This window comes from Symphodus melops (assembly GCF_947650265.1).
Source record: "Symphodus melops genome assembly, chromosome: 10".
NCBI classification, from domain to species: Eukaryota; Metazoa; Chordata; class Actinopteri; order Labriformes; family Labridae; genus Symphodus; species Symphodus melops.
In genome coordinates this window covers 26,712,787-26,738,232 of record NC_136700.1, presented here as the reverse complement: position 1 = coordinate 26,738,232, position 25,446 = coordinate 26,712,787, and the positions used below count along the sequence as shown (strand labels likewise).

Here is a 25,446-nt window from a genome sequence, read left to right as displayed (position 1 = left end):
AGGTTGCTGGTTCAAATCTGCTCAGAAAGCTTGTGAAAATCTCCATCACGTGTGCACCCTTTGCCCTCAACAAATCCCAGGTGTGTATGGAAGTAGGTATATCAACAAACGCACGTGAGGAAGACGAGCCCTGACTGGCAGGCGTCCAATCAGAACATGAGCTTGTCCCCTGGAGTCCCCCCTGTGTCCCTGCAGGGGGCGCTGGAGTCCCCCGTGTAATCCTGCAGGGGGCGCTGGAGTCCCCCGTGTGTCCCTGCAGGGGGCGCTGGAGTCCCATGGATGGCGGTCTCCGTGCTGGAAATGCTGTCTCAGGCTAACTCTGAGTCAAGCTAACGACAGGCTGAGAGCTGAGGCGGGTTTTAAGCCTCCTGACAAACCGTCACACGGCGCCCACCTATCAATCAGCTCAGCTACACGCCTTATTGTGAATAACTCTGATCCTTCATCCAATCAAAACTGCTGAGTCATCAAAACATTCCCCCCCGTACAGTGTGTGTGGATGGAGACATGAGCTAATCACACCTATTTGTTTTTTTGAAGCAGGCTGTAAACATGTTCATGTCTGCTGTAAAAACAGGCTTTTTGAATGGGTGTGTATGTGACTTCCTGTGCTGCTGCAGCCAGCCTCTAGTGGACACTCCAGGTACTGCAGCCAGCCTCTAGTGGACACTCCATGAACTGCAGGATGTTAAACTTCAGCGTCTGATTTCAACACAGGAGGTTGTCGCTTGTTTGATATAAAGAAAGAAAAGAAAAAGGGAACGATGAAGTCTAATATCAAATAAATTAAAATTTTCAAATAAAGGTGTGCATGCAAATTAGCACCTAAAACACACAGATTTAGAAAACAGGCAGACAAAATGTAAATACAACAAAAGTGCAAATGTAACAAAACTGTCCTTGCCTTTACTAAAATGTAAATCATAAAGAGAGCTTGTATTTTAAGAACAAAACATCCACGTCACTTCCTGTGCTCATCAGAGGTGAACATATCTTGACCTCTTGCTTTATTATTTATCTGTGACGTCACACAAACGTTCTCTGTCATTGTCTTGATTGGCTGATAATCCACCTTGTGCATGGTGGAGACTGAGGCCAGTGTTTGTGTGCATGCAGGACATGTTTGCCTCTCTTCGTGTGACACACAGTAACCCGTGCAGCCTCCTCGAGCCCTCCTTCCAACGTGGCCCGGCCCACTGCACGCGCCACCTCCACGAGCCCAATCATAACGCAGAGACTGATCCCAGTATCCCCCCCCCCCCCAACCCTCCAAACGACAACCTCAACCCTCCATTCATCCACGCACAACTCCACGACACGCGTGTCACTTCCGGGCTCGGTGCGTTTGGATCGGAGCCGGTCGGTCTCAGAGTCCCGTGTCCGTGACAGCGTCCACCGGTAAGTCTGTGTGTCGTTACCGGTGATGTGATGCTGCTTTACAGCCTGACCAGATGTGCTGCAGCTGCCCGAGATGAAGCACAGACACATCCGGTAGTATCCATCTTTGTTTCCTTCAGAATAAAACAGCCAGAATATGATTAACTATCGACATGATAATGATCATACGAAGACGCTGCAGACACTGAGGTATGAGGAACATATGTACAGGTCTAGCTGCTGATTGGTTGTTTCATTTAACCTGCGCCTCAAACCGGTTTGACTTAACCTGATGAATGTCATTTTCAGAAGGCTCAGCAGAATACGGCGCATCTTATTGTGAAATTTCCAACCGGAAGCGATGTCGTTAATGTGTGTTTCTTGACATTAGTGCGAGCTCGTGGATGTTGCATCTTAAATATCTGTGGCTGTATCTTGTTTAGATGAGAGACACGCCCATTGGTCAGGCTCCATTTGATTTCTCTTTACTTCTCTGCAGGTGTGTTTTTCACTTTGTGACGTCATGTAGGCTTTTTAAAGTGTTGATGGTCGTCTCTCCTCTTGAAGTGTCACCGGTCCATGTTTGCAGAGATGATCTCAGACTTGCACACTGACTCCTTCATGTTTGACCAACAGGTGACTTCATCTCAGGTTACTGTTGTTGTGCCCATGTGGAGATTTACGGGAGAATCACATCAAACGTATTAAGTCACAAACATTTCAGTAAAGGTCGAAAGTGCGAATGCAGGATACATGCACAGAATCTGTGCAGAAAGTGCACAGATTCTTCTGATTGGACGGCCCTGGGTTTGGCAGATATGAGAGCAGTTATCAGGTGAACAGGTGTTGCAGCGATGGAAGCGGGCAGTGGAACTGCTTCAGATAGAAGTGATTGTACCCGAGCTAAAAAGCCTCTGCATGTTTCTAATAAGCTCCAGCAGCAGGAATGGAAACAGTGTCCACCTGTCACATCTCTGACCTGCAGCTTAAGCCTCTGAAATATAAACTGAATCATTGTCAGCACTTGTTTTAATCAAAGGCCTCCCTACAGCGCTCTCTCACAACCTCTGGGTGGCGGCCATTTTAAAAATCTTTATTCACACAGCTGCAGCGGAGCGTCCTGTGGCAGCGTTCGTCAAATGATGCAGGACCATGAGAGTGCTCCTGGACTTACTGACAGAGATGCAATTGTTTTGCAGGAATGGTCTGAAATGATGACAGACGACACAGAAACACACACACACACACACACACACACACACACACACTCTCTCTCTCTCTCTCGTCCGGCTGGTGGCATGCTGCTCTCAAAGAGCAGAATTATTACAGTGCTGTTATAAACCTAGCAGGAGTTCTAACTTCATACTGACACCTCTTTATTCTCTGCACTGCCCTTAAACACCTTCAGTGTTTGGAAGGAACCCAGCGCTCCGTAACGTTTGTTTCACTGAGTTTGCAGCTACAAACTACAAACTACAAACTACAAACTACAAACTACAACAGGCTGCCACAGCACTGATGATCCATGTCATGTTGTCACCAGTAACCAGCAGCTGAAACCTGCATGATAAAGCTCGCAATCACTTCAGGTAGAAAAAAAAAAGAGACTAAATTTACTTCAGTCGCATATGGCCCAAACTGCAGGGGGGGGGGCACCTCTACCACCTCTACAGACCGTCTGCACGCCACCTCTACAGACTGTCTGCACGCCACCTCTACAGACTGTCTGCACGCCACATCTACAGACTGTCTGCACGCCACCTCTACAGACTGTCTGCACGCCACCTCTACCGTCTCTACAGACTGTCTGCACGCCACCTCTACCGTCTCTACAGACTGTCTGCACGCCACCTCTACAGACTGTCTGCACGCCACCTCTACCACCTCTACAGACTGTCTGCACGCTACCTCTACAGACTGTCTGCACGCCACCTCTACAGACTGTCTGCACGCCACCTCTACAGACTGTCTGCACGCTACCTCTACAGACTGTCTGCACGCCACCTCTACCGTCTCTACAGACTGTCGTCCCTTCCACATAGTTTTTTTACATCACGTCGTCCCTCAGGAGGCCCCGCCCCCCTCCTGTCTGACAGGGACGGTCTCCAGCTGTGAGCAGTGATTCTAAAATGATCCAGATGTTCAGGGGTGCAGATGTGATAACGGCTAACGAGACGCAGGAGGATTTGGGACACGTGTTGTTAAGATGGCGTCTGCAGGAAGAATCCTCCTGACTCTTTAAACGCTTCAAGAATAAAAACAAATGCAAATCGACACTCGGAGAACATTCCTCTTTGCTGCAGTAAGAGAAAACTCTATTTCATTGCTTACGTATTAACAAATCCTCCTTCAAATCAATGAAATCCTTGATACAGATTAAACTCCTGTGTACATATCCCAGTAGGGGAAGCTCGGTGACGGGCACATGTGCCAGAACTTTCTGTCACCCTGTGCACACACACACACACACACACACGCTGCGGACTGATCCACATAATCAACCCTTTCACTCTGAATTAGACTTTAAAACTCTTTGCAGGCTTTTGATTATGTCACTAATCAAAAAAACTGGCCAATTCAATTCATGCGTTGCAAATCACCCACGCGCATGCAAGAAAACACGCCACATATATGGAGCACACACACACACACAGACACACAAACGTGTGACCCTCGGGACTGTGCCGTGTGTGGGTGGGTCGTCTTGACCACAATGGCCATGTTGAGTTTTCTGCAAGACTTGAGCCTGCCTGCTTAGCGGAGTGGGTGAAAGCACAATGACGTCGGACACACAAAAGACCCATTCACTCCATCTCTTGAGGAAGCTATGATTCCCTCAAACACACACACACACACACACACACACACACACACACACACACGGCCGGTCACCCCACCGCTACGTACGCCATGTTACAATATTACTCAATTAATCCCAGGAGCAGAGGCTCGCTGCAAAGCGCCTGATTATTATTTATTTTCTACAAAGACACCGTTTGTGGCTATTTAAGGTAAGAGATTAAAGCCTGCTTATTCGCTGCTCGGATAAAAAGGCGGGTCTTGACCTTTGAAACAGAGAAAGATCAGCTGAGCTCGTTCACCAGGTTATGTGGGTTTGGATCTTTAGTAAAGCCCCAGCCCTCTGTTCACAGAGACCCGATGACAAAGGAGTATCACTTTAGTCACAACTGTAGCTTCAGTGTTTAGCCAGCTCTGCATGTGGTGGACACTGTAGCTTCAGTGTTTAGCCAGCTCTGCATGTAGAGACACTGTAGCTTCAGTGTTTAGCCAGCTCTGCATGTGGTGGACACTGTAGCTTCAGTGTTTAGCCAGCTCTGCATGTGGTGGACACTGTAGCTTCAGTGTTTAGCCAGCTCTGCATGTAGAGACACTGTAGCTTCAGTGTTTAGCCAGCTCTGCATGTGGTGGACACTGTAGCTTCAGTGTTTAGCCAGCTCTGCATGTGGTGGACACTGTAGCTTCAGTGTTTAGCCAGCTCTGCATGTGGTGGACGCTGTAGCTTCAGTGTTTAGCCAGCTCTGCATGTGGTGGACACTGTAGCTTCAGTGTTTAGCCAGCTCTGCATGTGGTGGACACTGTAGCTTCAGTGTTTAGCCAGCTCTGCATGTGGTGGACACTGTAGCTTCAGTGTTTAGCCAGCTCTGCATGTGGTGGACACTGTAGCTTCAGTGTTTAGCCAGCTCTGCATGTGGTGGACACTGTAGCTTCAGTGTTTAGCCAGCTCTGCATGTGGTGGACACTGTAGCTTCAGTGTTTAGCCAGCTCTGCATGTGGTGGACACTGTAGCTTCAGTGTTTAGCCAGCTCTGCATGTGGTGGACACTGTAGCTTCAGTGTTTAGCCAGCTCTGCATGGGTCTGTAAAGCTTTCTGCGTTCTAACCTCTCTCCATGTTTCATCTCCAACATTGATCCTAGTTTGAGCAGCTTTCTGCTGCTGGAGCTTATTAGAAACATGCAGAGGCTTTTTAGCTCGGGTACAATCACTTCTATCTGAAGCAGTTCCACTGCCCGCTTCCATCGCTGCAACACCTGTTCACCTGATAACTGCTCTCATATCTGGCAAACCCAGGGGCGTCCAAAACATTAGTGAAACGTGTTCGGTTTGCGTTTGAAAGATCTCTTCAAATAAGAGGGGGTAAATTGCATTCTGGGAAATTGAGTTCTCCCTGTAATCTTTCTGTTAAGTGAAATGTTGAATTGCAGGAGTTTCATTATCTGTAATATATTTTGTTAATGCTGGTTAATCATATTTTCACTCCAGGTATTTGGAGGAAATAATATAGTTTGAAGGTTGCTGTTGAATGGGTGCAACAACACGCAATGTGTGTTACAGAAGGGCCCTGATGCTGGGGGACTGTAGGGATGACCCTGATGTGCAGGTGCTCCAGCAGCGTGCAGCGTCGTGTGATGGAAAAAGACAAGTGAACACGAGCTGCGTAACAAGACACCGAGCAGAACGACAGGGCTGCAGAGAGTCCCACAGGGACTCGATGGGAGTCCGAGAGAGCACTGCCACTTAAAAGCTTTCATTTATTGATGCGTCTCAAAGGGACACTTGAGCGAGGAGTGTGTTCAGGAGACAAGCAGGGTCATGTTTTGTGGACAGGAAGGATGTGGTGCTTCTTATGAATAATGAAATATTTCTGCGAGAAAAGAATATTTGGGGCCAACCGACACACACACACACACACACACACACACACACACACACACACTCTCTCTCTCTCTCTCGGCATCCCTTTAATATTTCATTCTTTCACTTTCTCCTGTTTTTATGAACTCTTGTTCTTTTTCTTCTTCTCCTGTGTTTTCTCCCGTTCTCTCTCGTTCTGTATTCATGCTGTGTGAAGAGAAAAAACACCGAGTCATACCACAGCTCTCTTCTGCCTTGGTGTTTAGTTTCAGTTTCTTAATAAGTCAGGATTCTTACAGTCTCTAAGACATTACAGTCTCCTTTGTAATGTAATGTAATCTGTCTAATCCCAGGTTGCTGTCATTTCTCCCACAGGAGCATCCTCAGGAGTCAGTCTCTCCAAAAGTAAGCAGGAAGAGTCAGCATCATCGCACCGCTCCTCGCTGCTCTTCACAGCCGCTCCTCCACCATGAAGCTGAAGGAGGAGCTGAACCCCGTGCTGCTGCTCCTCTTCCACCTCATGGTCTGGACCTACACCTTCATCAGCTTCCTGCCCTCCTACATCCTCAGCTGGGTCTCCGCGCCTGAAGGGGACTCCTACGGCTCTGAGGCGGAGCGAGCCAAGCGAGCCAAGGCCCGCTCCGTGCTGGGGCGTCCAGAGGGGCCCTACAGAGCGGTGAGCGCCGTGAAGAGGCTGGTGACCTGTCTGCACCCGGGGATGGACACCCTGGATAAGATGTTCCAGTACGCAGCCAGCAGGTTCCCGCACAGAGACTGCCTGGGCACCAGGGCGGTGATCAGCGAGGAGGACGAGCGACAGGGCAACGGAAAGGTGTTCAAGAAGGTAAGGAGCGACGCAGGAAGTGAAGGAAAAAGGTCAGGAGGAAGAGGAGAGGCTGTTAATCACTACGTGATCCGTCATGTTTTGAACTTGTTTGTAGGATCCTGTCACTTCCGTCTAATGTTGTTGAGTATTACTGTAACAAGCTGCACGGGGCTGCAACATTTGGAGCTGTTCAGGAGGTTGCTGGTTTGAATCCCCATCTGACAGGAGCCTCTCTGTGTGTCACAATAACTGAGAGCAAGAAAGACCCGAGAGCAGAACTCTCAGAGTCTTGTGTTCAGGAGTGGCTGTAACAAGGGATAAAAATCCAATGAATTGAAGTGATTTGAAGGTGTCTTCACAGTGAGGACGAAGAGAAGCAGCCAATCAGAGGAGGTCTTGATTCCAAATCCGGAGTCTGCCCAGTGTGAGAATAAAATAAAAAAAAGCTTTGGATTCAGTGACGAGACCGAAGTCTTTAAAAAGTGTTCTTGAGACCAAAACTGATTTCAAGAACTTCAACACTAGGAGTCTGTATGTTCTCCCTGCGCACGCTGTGGGTTCTTCCTCAGTCCAAACACACGCTGCTTAGTTTAGCAGCCCGGCGTCGACACTAAACTCTCGTGGCACAGTTTCTTCTAACAGTTCAACGAAATGGCTCCAATTATTATCTCTCTCTCCTCAGCTGACAGCTTGTTTTTCCTGCAGAGCACATGAAGTCCACTGAAGCTACTCAGAGCGGACAGCAGAATTAATGCAGAAACACTAAAGTGACTTGTGTTTGTCAAAGAGTGGAAAGAGACGTGCGAGCATGAAGAGAAGAGCTCTGGTGTTTGCATGCACGCCTCATTTCTCTCTCTTTAAGAGAAAAGCAAAAGTAAACCTGATTACCTTCAAAAGTTACGTCACAATTCAGTGCAAGCGTTCCCCAGAGGAGACCTGACCAACAGTCTTATTGGAGCGTGCATTGTTCCTGCACTTTGCTGTAACGTTCCCTCTGAATCGCCCCTCCAATCCCTGCAGCCTGATCCTTCTAATCCATCTAAGTACCCTCTGCTGAAACACTTGTTGCTGCAATAGGAACATGAATTAGCATTTTAGAGCCTACAGTGGAACACAGCTCTGCCTGACAGGGTGCAATACCATTTACCATCCACTAGGAGTCGGTATAACCCTTCTCATGCAAGCAGGGAGCTCTGACTGTACGTGAGGAGTAGATCCAGAGAGGCTGATGATGACTGTCATGTTTGGCAGCTGTCGCTCCAACAACACGAGTCACACGGCTCGTTGTTAAATTTACCCAGCAGCACATCATGACAGGAAGAACTCTTAAAAGTTCTCAGACAAGTCTCAACATCCCAACAAGTGTCACGTGCTGCAGTTCCTTGAGTGACCACAAGGGGCTCTCTCCAAGGGTGAGTCACGTTAAAATCACAGGGGAATGAAACATGCTTACAGCGTAGCACACAGGCAGCTCCATGTTTGGAGCTTTTAACCCCTAATGAACCAGGACGCAGGCTGAGATCCTCGGGAGCTCCACAGGCTGCACCCAGGTCCACCATGAAAACTTAAGGGGGTCAGGGATTTAACTGTCAGAGCCTCCAAGACCTGGGAACAGTCTGGAAGAGGAGCTCAGACCCTTGTTTTGTTTCTCTACATAACAAAGTTTTTACCCCCTCGCCACCCTCTTTCAAAATGGCCACTACTGGCTTCAGTAAACTAACATGGAATCAATAACACAGACAGTATGTGTCTGTGAAGGTCACGGAGATGGAGTTCATGCCATGTATCAGGTCTTTAGTCCTTATTGCAGCGGGTTGTGAGTTCGAAACCCCCTCTCTTCAGCCGTCCTATCAGAGAAAAGCGACAAACAAAGACATCAGACAAACCAATGTGTGACGTGTCAGTGGTTACATCCACAGTTTAAATGGCGTGTTGTTGATGGTGTCCCCCCCCTCCCCCCCGCAGGTGGTTCTGGGAGAGTACCACTGGATCTCGTACGAAGAAGTCCTCACAGCAGCGTCCCAGCTGGGCAGCGGTTTGGCGTCACTGGGTCAGCGGCCCAAAAACACCATCGCCATCTTCTGTGAGACCCGCGCCGAGTGGATCATCGGCGCCCAGGCCTGCTTCATGTACAACTTCCCATGTGAGTGTGTGACAGGAGGCGTGTCCTGTTACGTGTGTTATGCAGACGTGTTGGTTCGACTGCGTCATCATTTATCGATCTCAGACTTCACTCACTGACTCTGACATCACTTCATGATACCGTCGATACGTTGGAAGTTCTCAGCTGTTCTAACTCTCCTTAAGACCACGTCACAGAAATGTTTCGTGCCAGAACCAGTCGGGTTTTACTACACACACACTGCTGTTGTGTACACGTTTGAGCATTGTGCACGTTACTGGGCCGTGTATGGACAGAGTGGAGATCCTGTATTATTCTCCCAGTGGAGGTTGTGCTGAACTGTCTCTGTGCTCACTGTTTCTCTCCCTCTGAGCTTCTTCACGGCCGTCTCTAATGTTTATGTGAGAATGGTTGGCGTGGACAACTTGTGACCAGCTGAGACAGAAGAAGGTCAATTTGTTCCTTTTGCCTCCCTGTTACATAAGTCCATCTGTTTCAGCTAACTCTGAAATGTACTAAAAATAGTGCATTATGATTTTACACGAGGACAGATGATCCACTTGTGGTTTTCAAGAAGACGCAGCTTGTACCACATTATCCATCATTCGACTGTTGAAGCTTCTCTGACAACAAAGCAGCAGCCAGTATGTCCTCCTTCTAACTTTAGATTCTGCTCCTGAATGCTCTGGATCTGATTGGACCAGAGAAGGTAGGCGGGGCTTTGAAGGCCGTTTTGGACGCCCCTGGGTTTGCCAGATATGAGAGCAGTTATCAGGTGAACAGGTGTTGCAGCGATGGAAGCGGGCAGTGGAACTGCTTCAGATAGAAGTGATTGTACCCGAGCTAAAAAGCCTCTGCATGTTTCTAATAAGCTCCAGCAGCAGGAATGGAAACAGTGTCACATCTCTGACCTGCAGCTCATTTTATTTTCGTCCGAAGGGTTTCTGTCTTTCTTACTTTGAGCATCAACGTCAGCGCTCTAAGTTCATCAGTTTGCCGGGTGTCCTTGAAGAACCCTTCGTTTTCTTTCTGTGCTGCATTAAACTGTCACGCTTTGATAATACTCTGAAAGTAGGAGCCCATAAAGCATCTTTATCGAGCGTGTTTCATTCTTGCAAACACAAACACTGGGACAGTATAAACCCCGAGGCAGGGGATAAGACCCTGAGTGCAGAGGAGGGGAAAGAGAGGAGTTAAAGGCTGGAGGGACGGAAGGAGAGGGAGAGAAGTGAGGGCTGATGGCGTCAGACGAGGGGGGAGAGAGAGTCTACGTGAGCATCTGATGTTGACAGAAGCATCAAGGAGTCAGCCAAAGGCCCCCAGTGAACTCAAACACTTGGTGTGCCTTTGTGTGTGTGTGTGTGTGTGTGTGTGTGTGTGTGTGTGTGTGTGTGTGTGTGTGTGTGTGTGTGTGTGTGTGTGTGTGTGTGTGTGTGTGTGTGTGTGTGTGTGTGTGTGTGTGTGTGTGTGTGTGTGTGTGTGCAAATATATATATATATATTCTCTATTTCCTGCTAATCTGTGGAGATGCAGTTGTACTCGTGGTTGGTGAGTTTTGCAGTTCAATAAAGAGATCTAACAAGCAGAAGTTAGGCTTTCCGTGGTGACAGCTGAGGGATTAAATATTCCTCTGTGGAAAAGTTCAAAAAGTATTTCTTCCAGTAAAGAGAGGCCGAAGCTAAAAGATATTCAACACCATGTTTTGGATCCTGAACCGTCAAAGCTTTGTGAATCACAAAATGACGGCTGTGTGTGAACGTGTTTGAGTCGAGCTGGGGCCCGATCCAGTGTTTAGATCTCACGACTGGAGGTGCCACGGCCCTCGTCCACACACACACACACACACACACACACACACACACACAGCAGCGAAGCAGGAAGTAAAAGAGCTCCATGACGCAAGATTGTGATGTCACTAAGCTGTGTCCCTTTGACCCATGCGTCTGTGTCAATGTAGAGACGGGGAGGGGGGGGTTCCAGCTCATCTCTCTCTCTCTCTCTCTCTCTCTCTCTCTCTCTTTCTCTCGCTCTCTCTTTCTCTCTCTCTCTCTCTCTCTCTCTCTCTCTCTCTCTCTCTGATCACCTTCCTCACCTTCTCTTTTATTTTCCCCTCTCATTAAACAGCACTCTGATCATTTATTTGTTTTATGTTCTAATTATGAAGAATGTACAAAGCAAACAAAGTGAGGGAGACAACTGTTAACCAATCAGACATGATCAAAGCAGTTTAAATAAATGTAGATAGACACCAGTTTTGGAGCCTAATTGGTTGGAAAGTTTTTTATGTTCTTTGAGCCTCTAAGCAAACTTTACTGTCTATCACTACACGATAGACAGTAAAGTTTTAATCTTGAATACTCTAGCATGACATTCAAATGCATCACATCCCATCACATCCCATCCCATCACATACTATCCCATCCCAACACATCCCATCACATACCATCACATCCCAACACATCCCATCACATCCCATCCCATCACATCCCAACATATCCCAACACATCCCAACACATCCCATCAAATACCATCCCATCCTAACACATCCCATCCCATTACATCCCAAAACAACCCATCCTATCCAAGCACATCCCAGCCCCCCACATCCCAATACATCCCATTCCATCCTAATACATCCCAACACATCCATCACATCCCATCCCATCACATCCCAACACATCCCATCCCAACACATCCCAACACATCCCATCCCATCCCATCCCAACACATCCCAACACATCCCATCCCAACACATCCCAACACATCCCATCCCATCCCATCCCAACATATCCCAACACATCCCATCCCATCACATCCCAACACATCCCAACACATCCCATCCCATCACATCCCAACACATCCCAACACATCCCATCCCAACATATCCCAACACATCCCATCCCAACATATCCCAACACATCCCATCCCATCACATCCCATCCCATCCCAACATATCCCAACACATCCCATCCTATCACATCCCATCGTATTCCAACATGTCCCATTCCAATACATCCCAACACATCCTATCCCATCGTATTCCAACATGTCCCATTCCAATACATCCCAACACATCCCATCCCATCGTATTCCAACATGTCCCATCCCAACATATCCCAACACATCCCAACATATCCCAACACATCCCATCCCATCCCAACACATCCCATCCCATCCCAACACATCCCAACATATCCCAACACATACCATCCCATCCCATCCCAACACATCCCATCCCATCGTATTCCAACATGTCCCATCCCAACACATCCCAGTACATCCCATCCCATCACATCCCATCACATCCCAGTGCATTCTTTCCTATCGCCTGCCATGGCGTCACATCACATCAGTCTTGACCAGCAGACATCTATGCAAAAAAATACAATAAAAAAAACATTTAAACAGATTTTCAAAATATATTACCCAGAGAGCTCATCCCATCTCATTCCCATTACATTACAGAGAGCTCATCCCATCTCATTCCCATTACATTACAGAGAGCTCATCCCATCTCATTCCCATTACATTACAGAGAGCTCATCCCATCTCATTCCCATTACATTACAGAGAGCTCATCCCATCTCATTCCCATTACATTACAGAGAGCTCATCCCATCTCATTCCCATTACATTATTCCAGGAGGAATAGCATCGATTTTCAAGTATCCTTGTATAAAATCTGGTTGTTTTAGTTAAGATTATATTTTAGTTCCCTGTTAACGGCCAACCTTCAATTTTGTAAATTCCCAGTTTATTCCCATGAATTCCCATGGAAAGTTTCCAACTTTGAAAATTCCCGGAATTTTGCAACCCTAGTTTAACCTGATAACTGCTCTCATATCTGGCAAACCCAGGGGCGTCCAAAACGGCCTTCAAAGCCCCGCCTACCTTCTCTGGTCCAATCAGATCCAGAGCATTCAGGAGCAGAATCTAAAGTTAGAAGGAGGACATACTGGCTGCTGCATTGTTGTCAGAGAAGCTTCAACACAGCAGGTTTCCTTCATGATCACACAGGAAGAGAGCAGCTCTCTGATTGGCTGATTGATCACACAGGAAGAGAGCAGCTCTCTGATTGGCTGATTGATCACACAGGAAGAGAGCAGCTCTCTGATTGGCTGTCTGATCATACAGGAAGAGAGCAGCTCTCTGATTGGCTGTCTGATCACAGAAGAAGAGAGCAGCTCTCTGATTGGCTGATTGATCACACAGGAAGAGAGCAGCTCTCTGATTGGCTGATTGATCACACAGGAAGAGAGCAGCTCTCTGATTGGCTGATTGATCACACAGGAAGAGGGCAGCTCTCTGATTGGCTGTCTGATCATACAGGAAGAGAGCAGCTCTCTGATTGGCTGTCTGATCACAGAAGAAGAGAGCAGCTCTCTGATTGGCTGATTGATCACACAGGAAGAGAGCAGCTCTCTGATTGGCTGATTGATCACACAGGAAGAGAGCAGCTCTCTGATTGGCTGTCTGATCACACAGGAAGAGAGCAGCTCTCTGATTGGCTGTCTGATCACACAGGAAGAGAGCAGCTCTCTGATTGGCTGTCTGATCACAGAAGAAGAGAGCAGCTCTCTGATTGGCTGATTGATCACACAGGAAGAGAGCAGCTCTCTGATTGGCTGTCTGATCACAGAAGAAGAGAGCAGCTCTCTGACTGGCTGATTGATCACAGAGGAAGAGAGCAGCTCTCTGATTGGTCCTTTAACCAAGAGAGAAACATTATGTATCATTTGGGCTGAGTCACTGTGTTACCTGACTGCTGGTTGCTTGAAGGAACAATCGCAGCTTGTATTTGGATCACAGGCGTTGTTTGTTGGTTTGTGTGTTGCAGTGGTCACCCTTTACTCCACTCTGGGAGGTCCAGCCATTGCTCATGGACTGAATGAGACTCAGGTCACCCACATCATCACCAGCAGAGAGCTGCTTGAGACCAGACTCAAGGTAACGATTCACGCCAGCACACGTCGACGTCATGTTGTTCTGTTTACACATTCAAGCACTACAAAGCATGTTCTAATCATCCACAAAGTGACCTGCAGCTGTTCAGCTGAATGTTGAGAGGAGGCTTAAAATCATTCGAGTGTGTTTCTTTTCTAAAACTGTTCAACTGTAGAACAAGTCCGCATGGCTTAAACAAAGGGAAGGTGGGTTTCCATCAGAGCTCCAGAGCCCGTCCTGGTTCCTGCCATTAAAGTGTCTCTGGTCCAAATGAGCATGGGACGTGCAGGCCGCTGTTTTCCATCAGAGAGAAGCAGAGATATCCCGGGAATGTAGATTTAGGAGGAGGAGAGGTAGTCTTCATGGAGCAGTAAAAATAATGAGAGGTGCACGTGCCGTCAAAGATTCAACCGGTTCAGTTCCTCCCCAGCGACAACGGATCATCGGGTCGCTCAGCGCCGCTTTTATCGTTTCTGCATAAACACACAGCTCCTCTGCTCTGTGTCACACATCCCCCGCTCAGCCTAAATACCGATGAAGATGGCCGTGCTTTGGTTTTATGAGTCAAGAAGAACCCTGTGTTTCGTCGTGTGCACGTGGATGCTTCTCGTCCTTGTGCTCATGCTTACACTTTTGTCCGTCTGTGTTTCAGGCCATCCTGCTTGAAGTCCCGAGGCTGCAGCATATTATCGTAGTGGACAGCACGCCCACCTTATGGCCCAGCTATGCACGTGGCGTCACAGTCCACAACATGGCCGCTGTTCAGAAGCTGGGAGCCAAACCGGAGAATGGTACGTGTGTGTGTGTGTGTGTGTGTGTGTGTGTTTACAGATTCATGAACACGCTTTCTGTTTGTCTGACGTCAAACTCCATCGCTCCAATCTGCATCGGCCTCCGATGACTTTTTTTTAGATGAGGGACGCCTCAGAGGATTTAAAGGTTTGAAACTCACACGTTTTATTGAATACCAAAACACTCAAAGATAAGAATAAACCAAGAAACACTAAAGGGACTGGAGACCCCGGCCAAGACAAGCAAAAGACATGAAGGTCACTCTCAGCCCCTCCCCTTGAAAGAAAACTACCAAACAAAAAATCTGGTTTAAAAAAACAAAAACTAAAGAGGAGTATCAGCAGTCCCGCTGTAACCTTGGGGGTCATGGTGGTTTTCTTCTCGTTGGGGAACTGGCTTCAGTCCCATTAGGTCATGTGAAAAAGGAAGGGCTCACATCTGTGTCAGATTACGGTTGACATGTTGCTCCTGCAGTCTGGGGGGAGATTCTTCGATGGACGAGGAAATATCTGCGACTCCTCCCGACCTTTTATTTTGGCCCCTTGAACCGACTGACCCCAAACAAGAGAAGCAGCTCGTGTCATGAGCAGACAAAGCGGAAGGAAGGGATTTAAGGGGGGGGGGGGTGTATGTTTACACACTGCAACAGTTAACTTCACATGAAATGAACTCAGAGTTATGAAAGAGGAAACAGAAGGAAGGGAGGACGTCTCTGTCTGCTGCTCCTTCATCCTCTCACGTTTCTGTTCTACGACCACGACCAAGCTCGAGAGAAAAAACCCTGATTGATTTCTTTTCCCACTTTGAATTGATTTGGTTTATTCAGAGATCAGGTGGGGGGGGGGGGGGGGTCGAGAGCGAAGGACTCATGCTCTTATGCACGTGAATGAGGGTAACATGAAGGGTGACAGGCAGCGGGATGATGGGAAAAAGAGTTCAAGGATGAAGCATTACCTGTCCGTCAACTTAGCCACGCCCCACACTGTGGCTCTTCATGGGGCGTCGGTGGCCTTGCTGCTGGAGTCAGAAACCAACTGTACGCTGGGCCACGTTGGACCCATCACACCTTTTAAGCAAAAAGGACGAGGCCTGATGGCGTGGACGAGGCCTGATGGCGTGGACGAGGCCTGATGGCGTGGACATGGAGTCATGGTTTGCTAATGTTTGTGTTCATTTTTTCTGTCTCGTCTTCGTTCACTTGACAGCAGCACGAGAGCGTAAGAAGCCGCTTCCTTCAGACATCGCGGTCATCATGTACACCAGCGGATCCACAGGAATACCAAAGGGCGTCGTGATCACCCACAGCAACATCATCGCTGGCATCACAGGCATGGCAGAGCGGATACCCAACCTGTGGTAGGATGCACTACGTCAGTGTGTTTCAGAGCTCATGGCCGACACATGACGGGGAACTCAGTCCTTTCATGCCCATCAGTTAGTGTGTGGGATGCAGAAAGGACAAGTCAGAGGCCCCGTTAACACACCAATCATAGCAGGGAACAGCGTCGGCTGCTTTACACACCAGGTTGCAGCTTGCACAGAAACATGCTTTTCTTTTCATGTCTCCACGCATCCAGAGCGGGGGAAGCAAAACAATCCAGACACTTCCTTCTAAAAGGGACATTTTTTGTTACACTTTGTCTTACTGTATTTTCCTCTGATAACGAGTAAGTTACTTTTTTTTTTTTTTTTAATTGAAATCTACTCGTTATCACGGGAAAAAACAACGTTGTTATCTTGAGATAAGAAGATAAATATGTTGAGATCTCGAGAAAAAGAAATCGATTTGTTATCACAGGAAGAGAGTAAAATAAAATGTCTAGATGTATGTCCTCTTAGGGCTTTCATAGTTCCCCCACTGTTCCCAGTCTTTACCAAGCAGCAACCTCCAGTGTTAGAAAATGAAGCCGATGCTCAAGTGTAACATCCTGCAGTTCCTGGAGTGTCCACTAGAGGCTGGCTGCAGCAGCACAGGAAGTCACATACACACCCATTCAAACAGCCTGTTTTTACAGCAGACATGAACATGTTTACAGCCTGCTTCAAAAAACCAAATAGGTGTGATTAGCTCATGTCTCCATCCACACACACTGTACGGGGGGAATGTTTTGATGACTCAGCAGTTTTGATTGGATGAAGGATCAGAGTTATTCACAATAAGGCGTGTAGCTGAGCTGATTGGGCGCCTCAGCTCTCAGCCTGTCGTTAGCTTGGAGTCTGATCACGTCAGTAAAGCTGAAAAGAGACAAACTTGTTTCAGCTCGGTGAGGACGTGAACTCTCTCTGATCTGCTGCTTCAAACTCGGTGATGAGTCTCAGCTGGCATTAACACTGTTTAAACGACGTTTTCAATAAATCACTGTAAGCTTTCTAGACTTACTTCTTGGCCCATGTTTAACGAGCATGATTCAGCCAGTAGTGTTTACATTACATGGAGAAGCAGCCCGACTCCCTGGGGATGGAGAGGGGGGGGGTCAGAGGAAATGCAGGAAGGGAGGGAGTTGAGCATGAGAGGGGGAGAGAGTGACGGGGAGGAAGGGAGTCGGGGTGACGGGGAGGAAGGTCGGAGAGGCGAGCGATATCAATCAGGCTTCTTATGAAAATGATGTTAAGCTCCTCCCCCTTGAGTGAAAGGTGAGGATTCAGGATCGCTGCAATCCAAACAAAGCACAAGATGGCTTCTACTTCAAATATACTCAGTCCTTCTAATGCACATATTAGCTTGATGAACTTTTAGCTGAGTCAGCAGAAATGTGAACACAACAGTACGGAGGCCCGTAAGGGACAAGGAGCGGGTGTTCATAACAGTGTGTTTGTGTTGACAGTGAGGAGGACACCTACATCGGCTACCTGCCTCTTGCACACGTGCTGGAGCTCAGTGCAGAGCTTGTGTGTGTTGCTCACGGCTGCAGGATCGGCTACTCGTCCCCTCAGACGCTAGCAGACCAGGTACAGTAACACGTGAACATGAATGAACGACGTGAGTCGCAGTGAAGGAGCTCCTCATTTAACAGCAGGATTTCAAGTAGCAGCTGCAGAAACACAGCTCGCGCTCTCCTGAGGGAGAACAAAGAATCTGACGCTCTCCAGAGCCCGCCTTGTTTTCAGGTCGAGGCGTTGAGAAGATGTGGACTGATGTTCTGACCCATAATTTACTACATGAACATCATGATGTAGTGAAGAACATGAGGAGGATGTTTGAGGTCATAAATAATAAATAACTGTCCCTTTAATGTAACACAGGGAGCAGCACTGAGCTGAATGCATGTTGTATGAAGTTTGATGCTTCTGTGAACGCTCGTGTCTCACTCTGACGTGACCTCACTCGCTCACCACATGATTGTTTCTTCTTTCTCATCAAGTCGACAAAAATCAAGAAGGGAAGCAAGGGAGACACCAGCGTCCTGCAGCCCACGCTGATGGCAGCTGTCCCGGTATGTCACTGTGCATTCTCACTGACCCCCCCCCCCCCCCCCCCCCCCCCCCACAAGTCTGTGTTTGACCTCGTCCGGCAGCCCATCAGACCTCACTCTGTTTCGGGGCGTAGTCCAGCTGTGGAGTCCAGCAGGCCTGGATCTGCTGGATCTCATGATCCACCGTGACGTCAAAGCTCGTTCCCTCCTGCTGCACTACATCACAGCTCAGAGTCAGACATGGAGCGGCATATTCCAGGTTAGGCAGCTTCATCTGATGCAGATGAAGATGATGATGATGATGATGATGAAGATGAATCATGAAGCATGGCTCTGTTAATGTTGGACCGGGGGTTTGAGATGAAGAGCAGCCAACACTTCCTCCTGCGTGCGCTGCCTTGTTTTCATTCTCATTATCGTCTTGAGAGGTCGTCGTGTTTTCAGATCCAGAAAGTTCCCCCCTTAGCAAATGCCTGCCAGATAAAGGTCATCAATGTGCGGCCCATGACCACGCCCTGATGACCACGTGGTTTCCCCGGGCCGCGGGTTCTCCTGTGAAGAAGTACGCGTGCACGTCTTCTCCTCTCAAACCGTCGTTTTGAGAAGTCCAAAGATGATTCATGACAACAGCAGATAATAAACGTGTTGCAGATGCCCCCCCCCCCTCCCAGTGGTGGTAGTGTAAAGGTCAGAGGGCCCCAGTGTCTGGAACCATTCACAGCTGTAAACAGAACGTGAGAAAGCCCCATGTGGTTATCCCCACAACACACACACACACACACACACACACACACACACACACACACACTGAGACACACACACACACTGATACACACACACACACACACACACACACACACACACACACACTTGAGACACACACACACACTGATACACACACACACACTGATACACACACACACACACACACACACACACACACACACACACACACACACACACACACACTTGAGACACACACACACACACTGATACACACACACACTGATACACACACACACACACACACTGATATACACAGACACACACACACACACACACACACACACACACACACACACAGACATCAGAAGATCTCTGATGACATCATATCCTCTGACGACCCGGCTCCCATCATCGCCCACTTCCTGTTTCAGATGTCCCGATGACTTCTCTCTCTTGGCGACGACATTGATTGACGAGTCAGTGTAGTTAGCGTGGCGTGTTGTTCTTTGGATGAAACGGGGACATGTTGCTGTGACACACAGAGTGGCAGGTCCACAAAAAGTCCAACAGTACTGTCCAATCACACGTCTGCGTTGGCCTCTCCAGGGTTTGGATGCTGAAGGTCACTGCGGGTCTCATTTAATGGACTCAGAGACCCCCGTCCTGGATTCCTTTGGTTTCTCTCTCTGCCTCTGTGGGTCACTGCTCGTCAGGGAGCCTCCAGGGAGCCTTGCTGTTATGCAACCAAGAACACATTTGTTCCACACTGAACTCTTGTATTTAGAGACAGTAGTTGTGTCCGTCTTACAGTTCATATATTTACTGATTTGAGTCCACATATGTCCTCATCACCGGGCAGATTAAACACCAGGTGAGACATGTTGTCTCCCCACCCCCCCCCCCCCCCCCCCCCCCCGTGTGAAATCATGTCGCTCTGATTCATCCCTCCTTTAAAGAGTAAACAGCTAAACAGCTTCATCAGAACTAGTATGGAGGTCTGCCGCTTCGTTTCTGTCGTTCCTATCTTTCATGGCGTGCTCTTTTCATCTCGCCATGGTGCTTTCAGATTCAAATCAGGAACCAAGGCCCGACACGCCTGACCAGCAGTATTTTCACAGGCAGCTGGTGCAGGAAAAGAAGCCGACTAACTAAATGATTATCTGAGACGAAGAGGACGAGGACAAAGCATGAGGTCATAGATTCAACCTTTTATTGCACCTGTGGTTTAAACAGTCGTATTTGCTGCTCTGATCAGCGCAGCACGCCACAGATCGTTCCGCACGTGGGAGACGCAGAACAGAATCTGAATGTGCGTGTTATGATACGCACATAACAAGCTGGGCGAGGTGGGCGTGGCAGGAGGAGGGACAGGCTTTGAATGGACTGCCTTCTTATCAGAGTGTGATGATGATTGGTTGGCATCGGGGCGGTTTGATAGCTGCTAGCGGGCTGCACGACCTGAACTAACGCAGGGCTCCACTTCTTCTTTTTGACTTCAGGAGATCATGGATCGCATCTATAAGAACGTGATGACCAAGGTGGAGGAGATGAACTGTGTCCAGCGAACGCTCTTTGTTCTGGCGTATAACTACAAAGTGGAGCAGCTGGCCAAAGGACACAGCACACCTCTGTGTGACACGTGCGTACGCCACTTGTTTCTGTTTGATTCTCACTTTCACAGACTCGGCCCGTGTCAAGCTGCGTCTGCCTTCTGCTCCACATACAGGCTGGTGTTCAGGAAAATTCGCGCTCTGCTGGGTGGTCAAACGAGAGTCTTGTTGTCAGGTGGAGCGCCGCTGTCAGCCGCCACGCAGCGCTTCATGAACGTGTGTTTCTGCTGCCCCGTGGGTCAGGGATACGGCCTGACGGAGACCTGCGGTGCCGGAACCATCAGCGAGCGTAAGCGCCGATGACGTCACTCAGAGAACGAGCAACACAGCGAGAACGTGGCCTCACGTTAACAGCGGCAGGTCACCCTCGAGGAAAGGAAAAGTTTCCAAATCCAGCAGGCAGCGATAGAAGCAGTGAGAGGAAAATAACGAGTAGATATGAGTGGGTTTAAAAAGAGAGGCATGTAAAAGCCAGCTTAAGGAAACTTCATCTCACCTGGGAGCGGTTAAAATGTTAGCTTAAATATCCACTTCACCATGTTTTACTACACTAGCCCCGCCCCTTCATGACATCACAAAGGGCAGTAGCCCCTACCCTTCATGACATCACAAAGGGCAGTAGCCCCTCCCCTTCATGACATCACAAAGGGCAGTAGCCCCTCCCCCAGGTGGGTGACACTCCCACAGCTAGGTGTTTGTTCTGCCCTCTGAGTCTGCCTTCTCACCGTAAACAATAGGACATGGAGCGAGAAAGCAGCGAGTACACCCGAGCCCTTCCAGAGAGGGGGCGTGGCCAGACACAGCTCATTTACATATTTAGACATACCAGATCTAAAGGGAATCTAAAACATGTCAGACCTGACATGAATCACTTAAGATGTTTAAAAAGAACGCCTGTCTAGTCGGTGGTGGCGTTCGCTTCCTCAAAGATCTGTTTTGACCTTTACTTCTCTGGAACGATGGAAAACAGTGGCAGCCGTTCCCAGGCAGATAAATCAACATGCTGCCTGTCGCTCTGATCTGCGGTCATTCCAGCCAGGAAAACACTGTTCAGAGGACGCTCCTCTGGGATGTAGTTTCCATAGTGAGAGAACAAGTGAGGTTGTGTTGCCATGGTGATAAATGTCTTGTCTTGATGCTTCTGTGCTTTCAGTGTGGGATTACAGCACTGGGAGAGTGGGAGGGCCACTGGTTTGCTGTGAGTTCAAGCTCAAAGACTGGGTGGAGGGTGAGTAAGACGGGAAGAGGAGACGCACACACACACACACACACACACACACACACACACACACACACACACACACACACACACACACACACACACACACACACACACGAACACACACACACACACACACACACACACGAACACACACACACGCGCCCTGACACAAAGTGATCTTGTCTGTCACGTGGAGGAACGGACACAAAATGATTCTCTCCTCGCCGGCTCGCTTGATTTGTTATTTTATCAAAACGTTCCAACAAACAATAACAACAACAAGACTTCAGAAGGACAGGAAGCCGTGATCCTGAGTTTAACATTTCCGTGCAAGTTAAGACCTATAAACAACAAGCAAAGGCAACTCACTGAGCTTCTTTATATCTTGACAGAAAAGTTTTACTTTTAGCTGCTGTTGTCTCATAGTCCTATCAGCCCTCCATGTTTGTCTTCACCACTTTAGCAGTTAGCATTTAGCCTCCTGACAAACCGTTACACGGCGCCCACCTGTCAATCAGCTCAGCTACACGCCTTATTGTGAATAACTCTGATCCTTCATCCAATCAAAACTGCTGAGTCATCAAAACATTCCCCCCGTACAGTGTGTGTGGATGGAGACATGAGCTAATCACACCTATTTGGTTTTTTGAAGCAGGCTGTAAACATGTTCATGTCTGCTGTAAAAACAGGCTGTTTGAATGGGTGTGTATGTGACTTCCTGTGCTGCTGCAGCCAGCCTCTAGTGGACACTCCAGGAACTGCAGCCAGCCTCTAGTGGACACTCCAGGTACTGCAGCCAGCCTCTAGTGGACACTCCAGGTACTGCAGCCAGCCTCTAGTGGACACTCCAGGTACTGCAGCCAGCCTCTAGTGGACACTCCAGGTACTGCAGCCAGCCTCTAGTGGACACTCCAGGTACTGCAGCCAGCCTCTAGTGGACACTCCAGGAACTGCAGGATGTTACACTTGAGCGTCTGTTTTCATCACGAGAGGTCGCTGCTTGGCCTTAACAAACAATCAATTTACAAACCGCGATGACTCGAGTGATGCATCACTCGAGTCATCGCGGTTTGTAAATTGATTGTTTGTAACTGGACAATCATCACAACATGATTACAGTTCAGTTTATTGTATAAAAGAATCAACGTCTCTCTGTAGTCCATAACCTTGTAAGGAAAACATTCCTCTCTTCCTCATGTGTGACTTCTTTATGCGAGAGGTCATCAATCATCTGTTCAATCCTGATACTTATCAGCCCCACTTTATTGCTCTCTCGGCTCCCGGAGCAGAAACGGAAAAGTAAACACGCTGTGGGTTCTTTATCTTCCTGAGGTTTATCATGAAGCAGCATCAGGAGGATTAATGCAGCATTCAGCTGCGACACACTGAATTTAAACTCTGCTTCCAGGTGGTTATCGCAGCAGCGACAAGCCTCATCCCAGAGGAGAGATTCTGGTTGGTGGACCCAATGTGACGCAGGGATACTACAAGAGCGAGGCCAAACAGCAGGACGACTTCTTCGTGGATGAGAACGGCCAGCGGTGGTTCTGCACGGGAGACATCGGGGAGTTCCACGAAGACGGCTGCCTCCAAATAATCGGTGAGGAAAAGCAAAGGTGGGTTATCAGTCTGAGTTTTTCACGGGGGGGGTCCGGAGCTGCTACATCAAAAGCACGAGTTAACAACACACACACACACACACACACACACACACACACTTTCATCCATCAGTCTGACAGGAAACCTTAAACAAATCAGGTTTCACGTCACTTCCCAGAATTCCCCCCACAGTGGTGTTTACATCAGTCGTCCAGAAGCTTTGCTGTTATCTAGATTTCCACGGGTCAGATAAGCAGAGCTCAGTGGAAAGTAGGTTCTGTCCTCCTGGCTCGTCACTGCTCCTGGTTCAGATCCACACTCGTGGCTCGTGGAAATGCTTCTGTCCCTACACGATTCTCTTGTGTGTTTGCAGATCGTAAGAAAGACCTGGTGAAGCTGCAGGCCGGGGAGTACGTGTCCCTGGGGAAGGTGGAGGCCGTTCTCAAGAACTGCTCGCTGGTCGACAACATATGTGCCTACGCAAACAGGTGTGTGTCCACGCTCTGGAGGCGCAGCGTTAAAAAAGATCCCGAGCCTTTATCGAGCTCAGGGTATGAAATGATCCCGCCTTTATCGGAGACAGGCGTCAAAACAAGACAGACCTTTCATCGCTTGCAAACCTTCTCTTGCTGTCTCCTCTCCTTCCCTGCAGTGACGAGACGTACGTGATCGGCTTCGTGGTGCCCAATCAGAAGCAGCTGCTGACTCTGGCCGAGCAGTACGGGATCCGCGGCTCATCGGAGGAGCTGTGCAACAGTAAGGCCATGGAAGAGCTGGTCCTCAAGATCCTCACTGAGGACGCTCTGACAGGTGTGGGACGCTCCACTTTCAGATCCACACACACTTTGATGCAGAAGTCTGAAGTTACACATTACTCTTCCTACTCTTTTTGTTTGTTTGTTTGTTTTAGCCCAGCTGGAACGCTTCGAGATCCCTCGCAAGATCCGCCTGAGTCCAGACCCGTGGACTCCGGAGACTGGATTAGTGACTGATGCGTTCAAGCTCAAACGCAAGGAGCTGAAAAAACGTTACCAGGACGACATTGAGAGAATGTACGGTGGGAAATAAAAGACGAGACCCACCAGCACGTCATGGTTCACTCTGAAAAAAAACAAAGACCAACACCTGACCTTGAACTCTCCCAGCACCCCTGAATCCATGTCTGTGAACATGAGCGCCACCATGACCTGAAAACGAGGTCTCGCACAAAAGAGCTTTCAGAATGACGGTGAAGGAGAGGCTGTTGCTCCTGTAGTTTGAGTCTGAACTGAAGGAAAGCTCTCTGTCCACTGAGGCCTTTGATACCCAGGTGTTCGACCTCTCACTCGGGGTCTTTATTTGTCCAGATGTGAGTTATGAAACAGATTGTGTGTTAGCCAGCGCTGTCTGTTGAGCGCTCCAGAGGACGCTCAGCTTGTGTTGCTTCGATCTAAGGTTACAAACGTCCCAACAACAGCTCTTCATGGTTTCACATTTCTTCTTCCTGCAGGTCAGGAGAGGGTGAACTCTTTTGTTTTCAGTTCTGTCCGTGGTTTATGTTGTTTCCCGCCTGCTGTGGGACTTCGACTCCCGCGGTTTGCGGACGTCTTTCACACAGCACGCGGTTATCTGAGCGCAAATGAGAGCAGATTTGTATCCGATTTTTAAAAAGAAAATTGCACCCATTAGTCTTATTTATTAAAAGAAGAATATTTTTACTGTATTTTCCTGTGTTAGACGTGACTTTGTTAGGTGCTGTTTGTTTTACAGATGAACTGACTCTGTAAACGTATCGTAGGAACAAACTCAAATGAGAACACCTACAACTTTGTGCATTCGGCGGTCTTAACCAGCTTCATGCCTTGTCACGATACGAGTTTGTGAATCAACAAGTCCTCAAACACGAGCCCAGCGTTGTGCGCCGTGCAACACCTGCTGCCTTTTCCTGTGATTCTGAGTCTCACCTTTGTAAGCCCTGAGTGTACATGTATGGACGTGTGATCAGCAGAGGAAGCACAGGTGAAGCCTCCTTTTGAACTTGACACTGACATGATTGTTGGAGCTCCTCCTCCTCCTCCTCCTCCTCCGCCTGCCTGCCTGCCTTGTAACACACCAGCTATTTATTTGTAATTTGCCAATGAAAACTGGTTTAAAGAAGTTAATAAAGATTGTGCTTGGTCTA

The 25,446-nt window shown here is 48.4% G+C and overlaps 1 protein-coding gene across 4 annotated transcripts; it reads left to right on the top strand.

Moving 5' to 3' along the window:
• The first annotated feature begins 1,105 nt into the window (after window positions 1-1,105).
• LOC306830376 (fatty acid CoA ligase Acsl3-like) lies at window positions 1,106-25,446 on the top strand. 4 transcript variants are annotated; one of them, XM_079353808.1, is made up of 15 exons: window positions 1,106-1,398; window positions 6,407-6,875; window positions 8,823-9,000; window positions 13,817-13,926; window positions 14,576-14,714; window positions 15,921-16,071; window positions 17,541-17,664; window positions 18,078-18,149; window positions 20,354-20,493; window positions 20,581-20,753; window positions 21,618-21,692; window positions 23,095-23,286; window positions 23,659-23,773; window positions 23,938-24,095; window positions 24,196-25,446. In XM_079353808.1, exons 2-15 carry the CDS (start codon window positions 6,501-6,503, stop codon window positions 24,351-24,353), a joined length of 2,160 nt encoding a protein of 719 aa, XP_079209934.1. In that variant the 5' UTR covers window positions 1,106-1,398; window positions 6,407-6,500; the 3' UTR covers window positions 24,354-25,446. The 4 variants fall into 4 exon arrangements, with proteins under 4 accessions (XP_079209934.1, XP_079209937.1, XP_079209936.1 ...); XM_079353811.1 differs by having other exon boundaries at window positions 1,264-1,413; window positions 6,451-6,875; window positions 15,924-16,071; XM_079353810.1 differs by having other exon boundaries at window positions 1,264-1,413; window positions 6,451-6,875.

Coding starts and splice junctions, on each gene's coding strand:
- LOC306830376 (XM_079353808.1), top strand. CDS start 6,501: ATGAAGCTGAAGGAGGAGCTGAACCCCGTGCTGCTGCTCCTCTTCCAC. Junction 6,876..8,822: donor ACGGAAAGGTGTTCAAGAAG/GTAAGGAGCGAC, acceptor TCCCCCCCGCAG/GTGGTTCTGGGAGAGTACCA. Junction 16,072..17,540: donor GAGCGGATACCCAACCTGTG/GTAGGATGCACT, acceptor TTGTGTTGACAG/TGAGGAGGACACCTACATCG.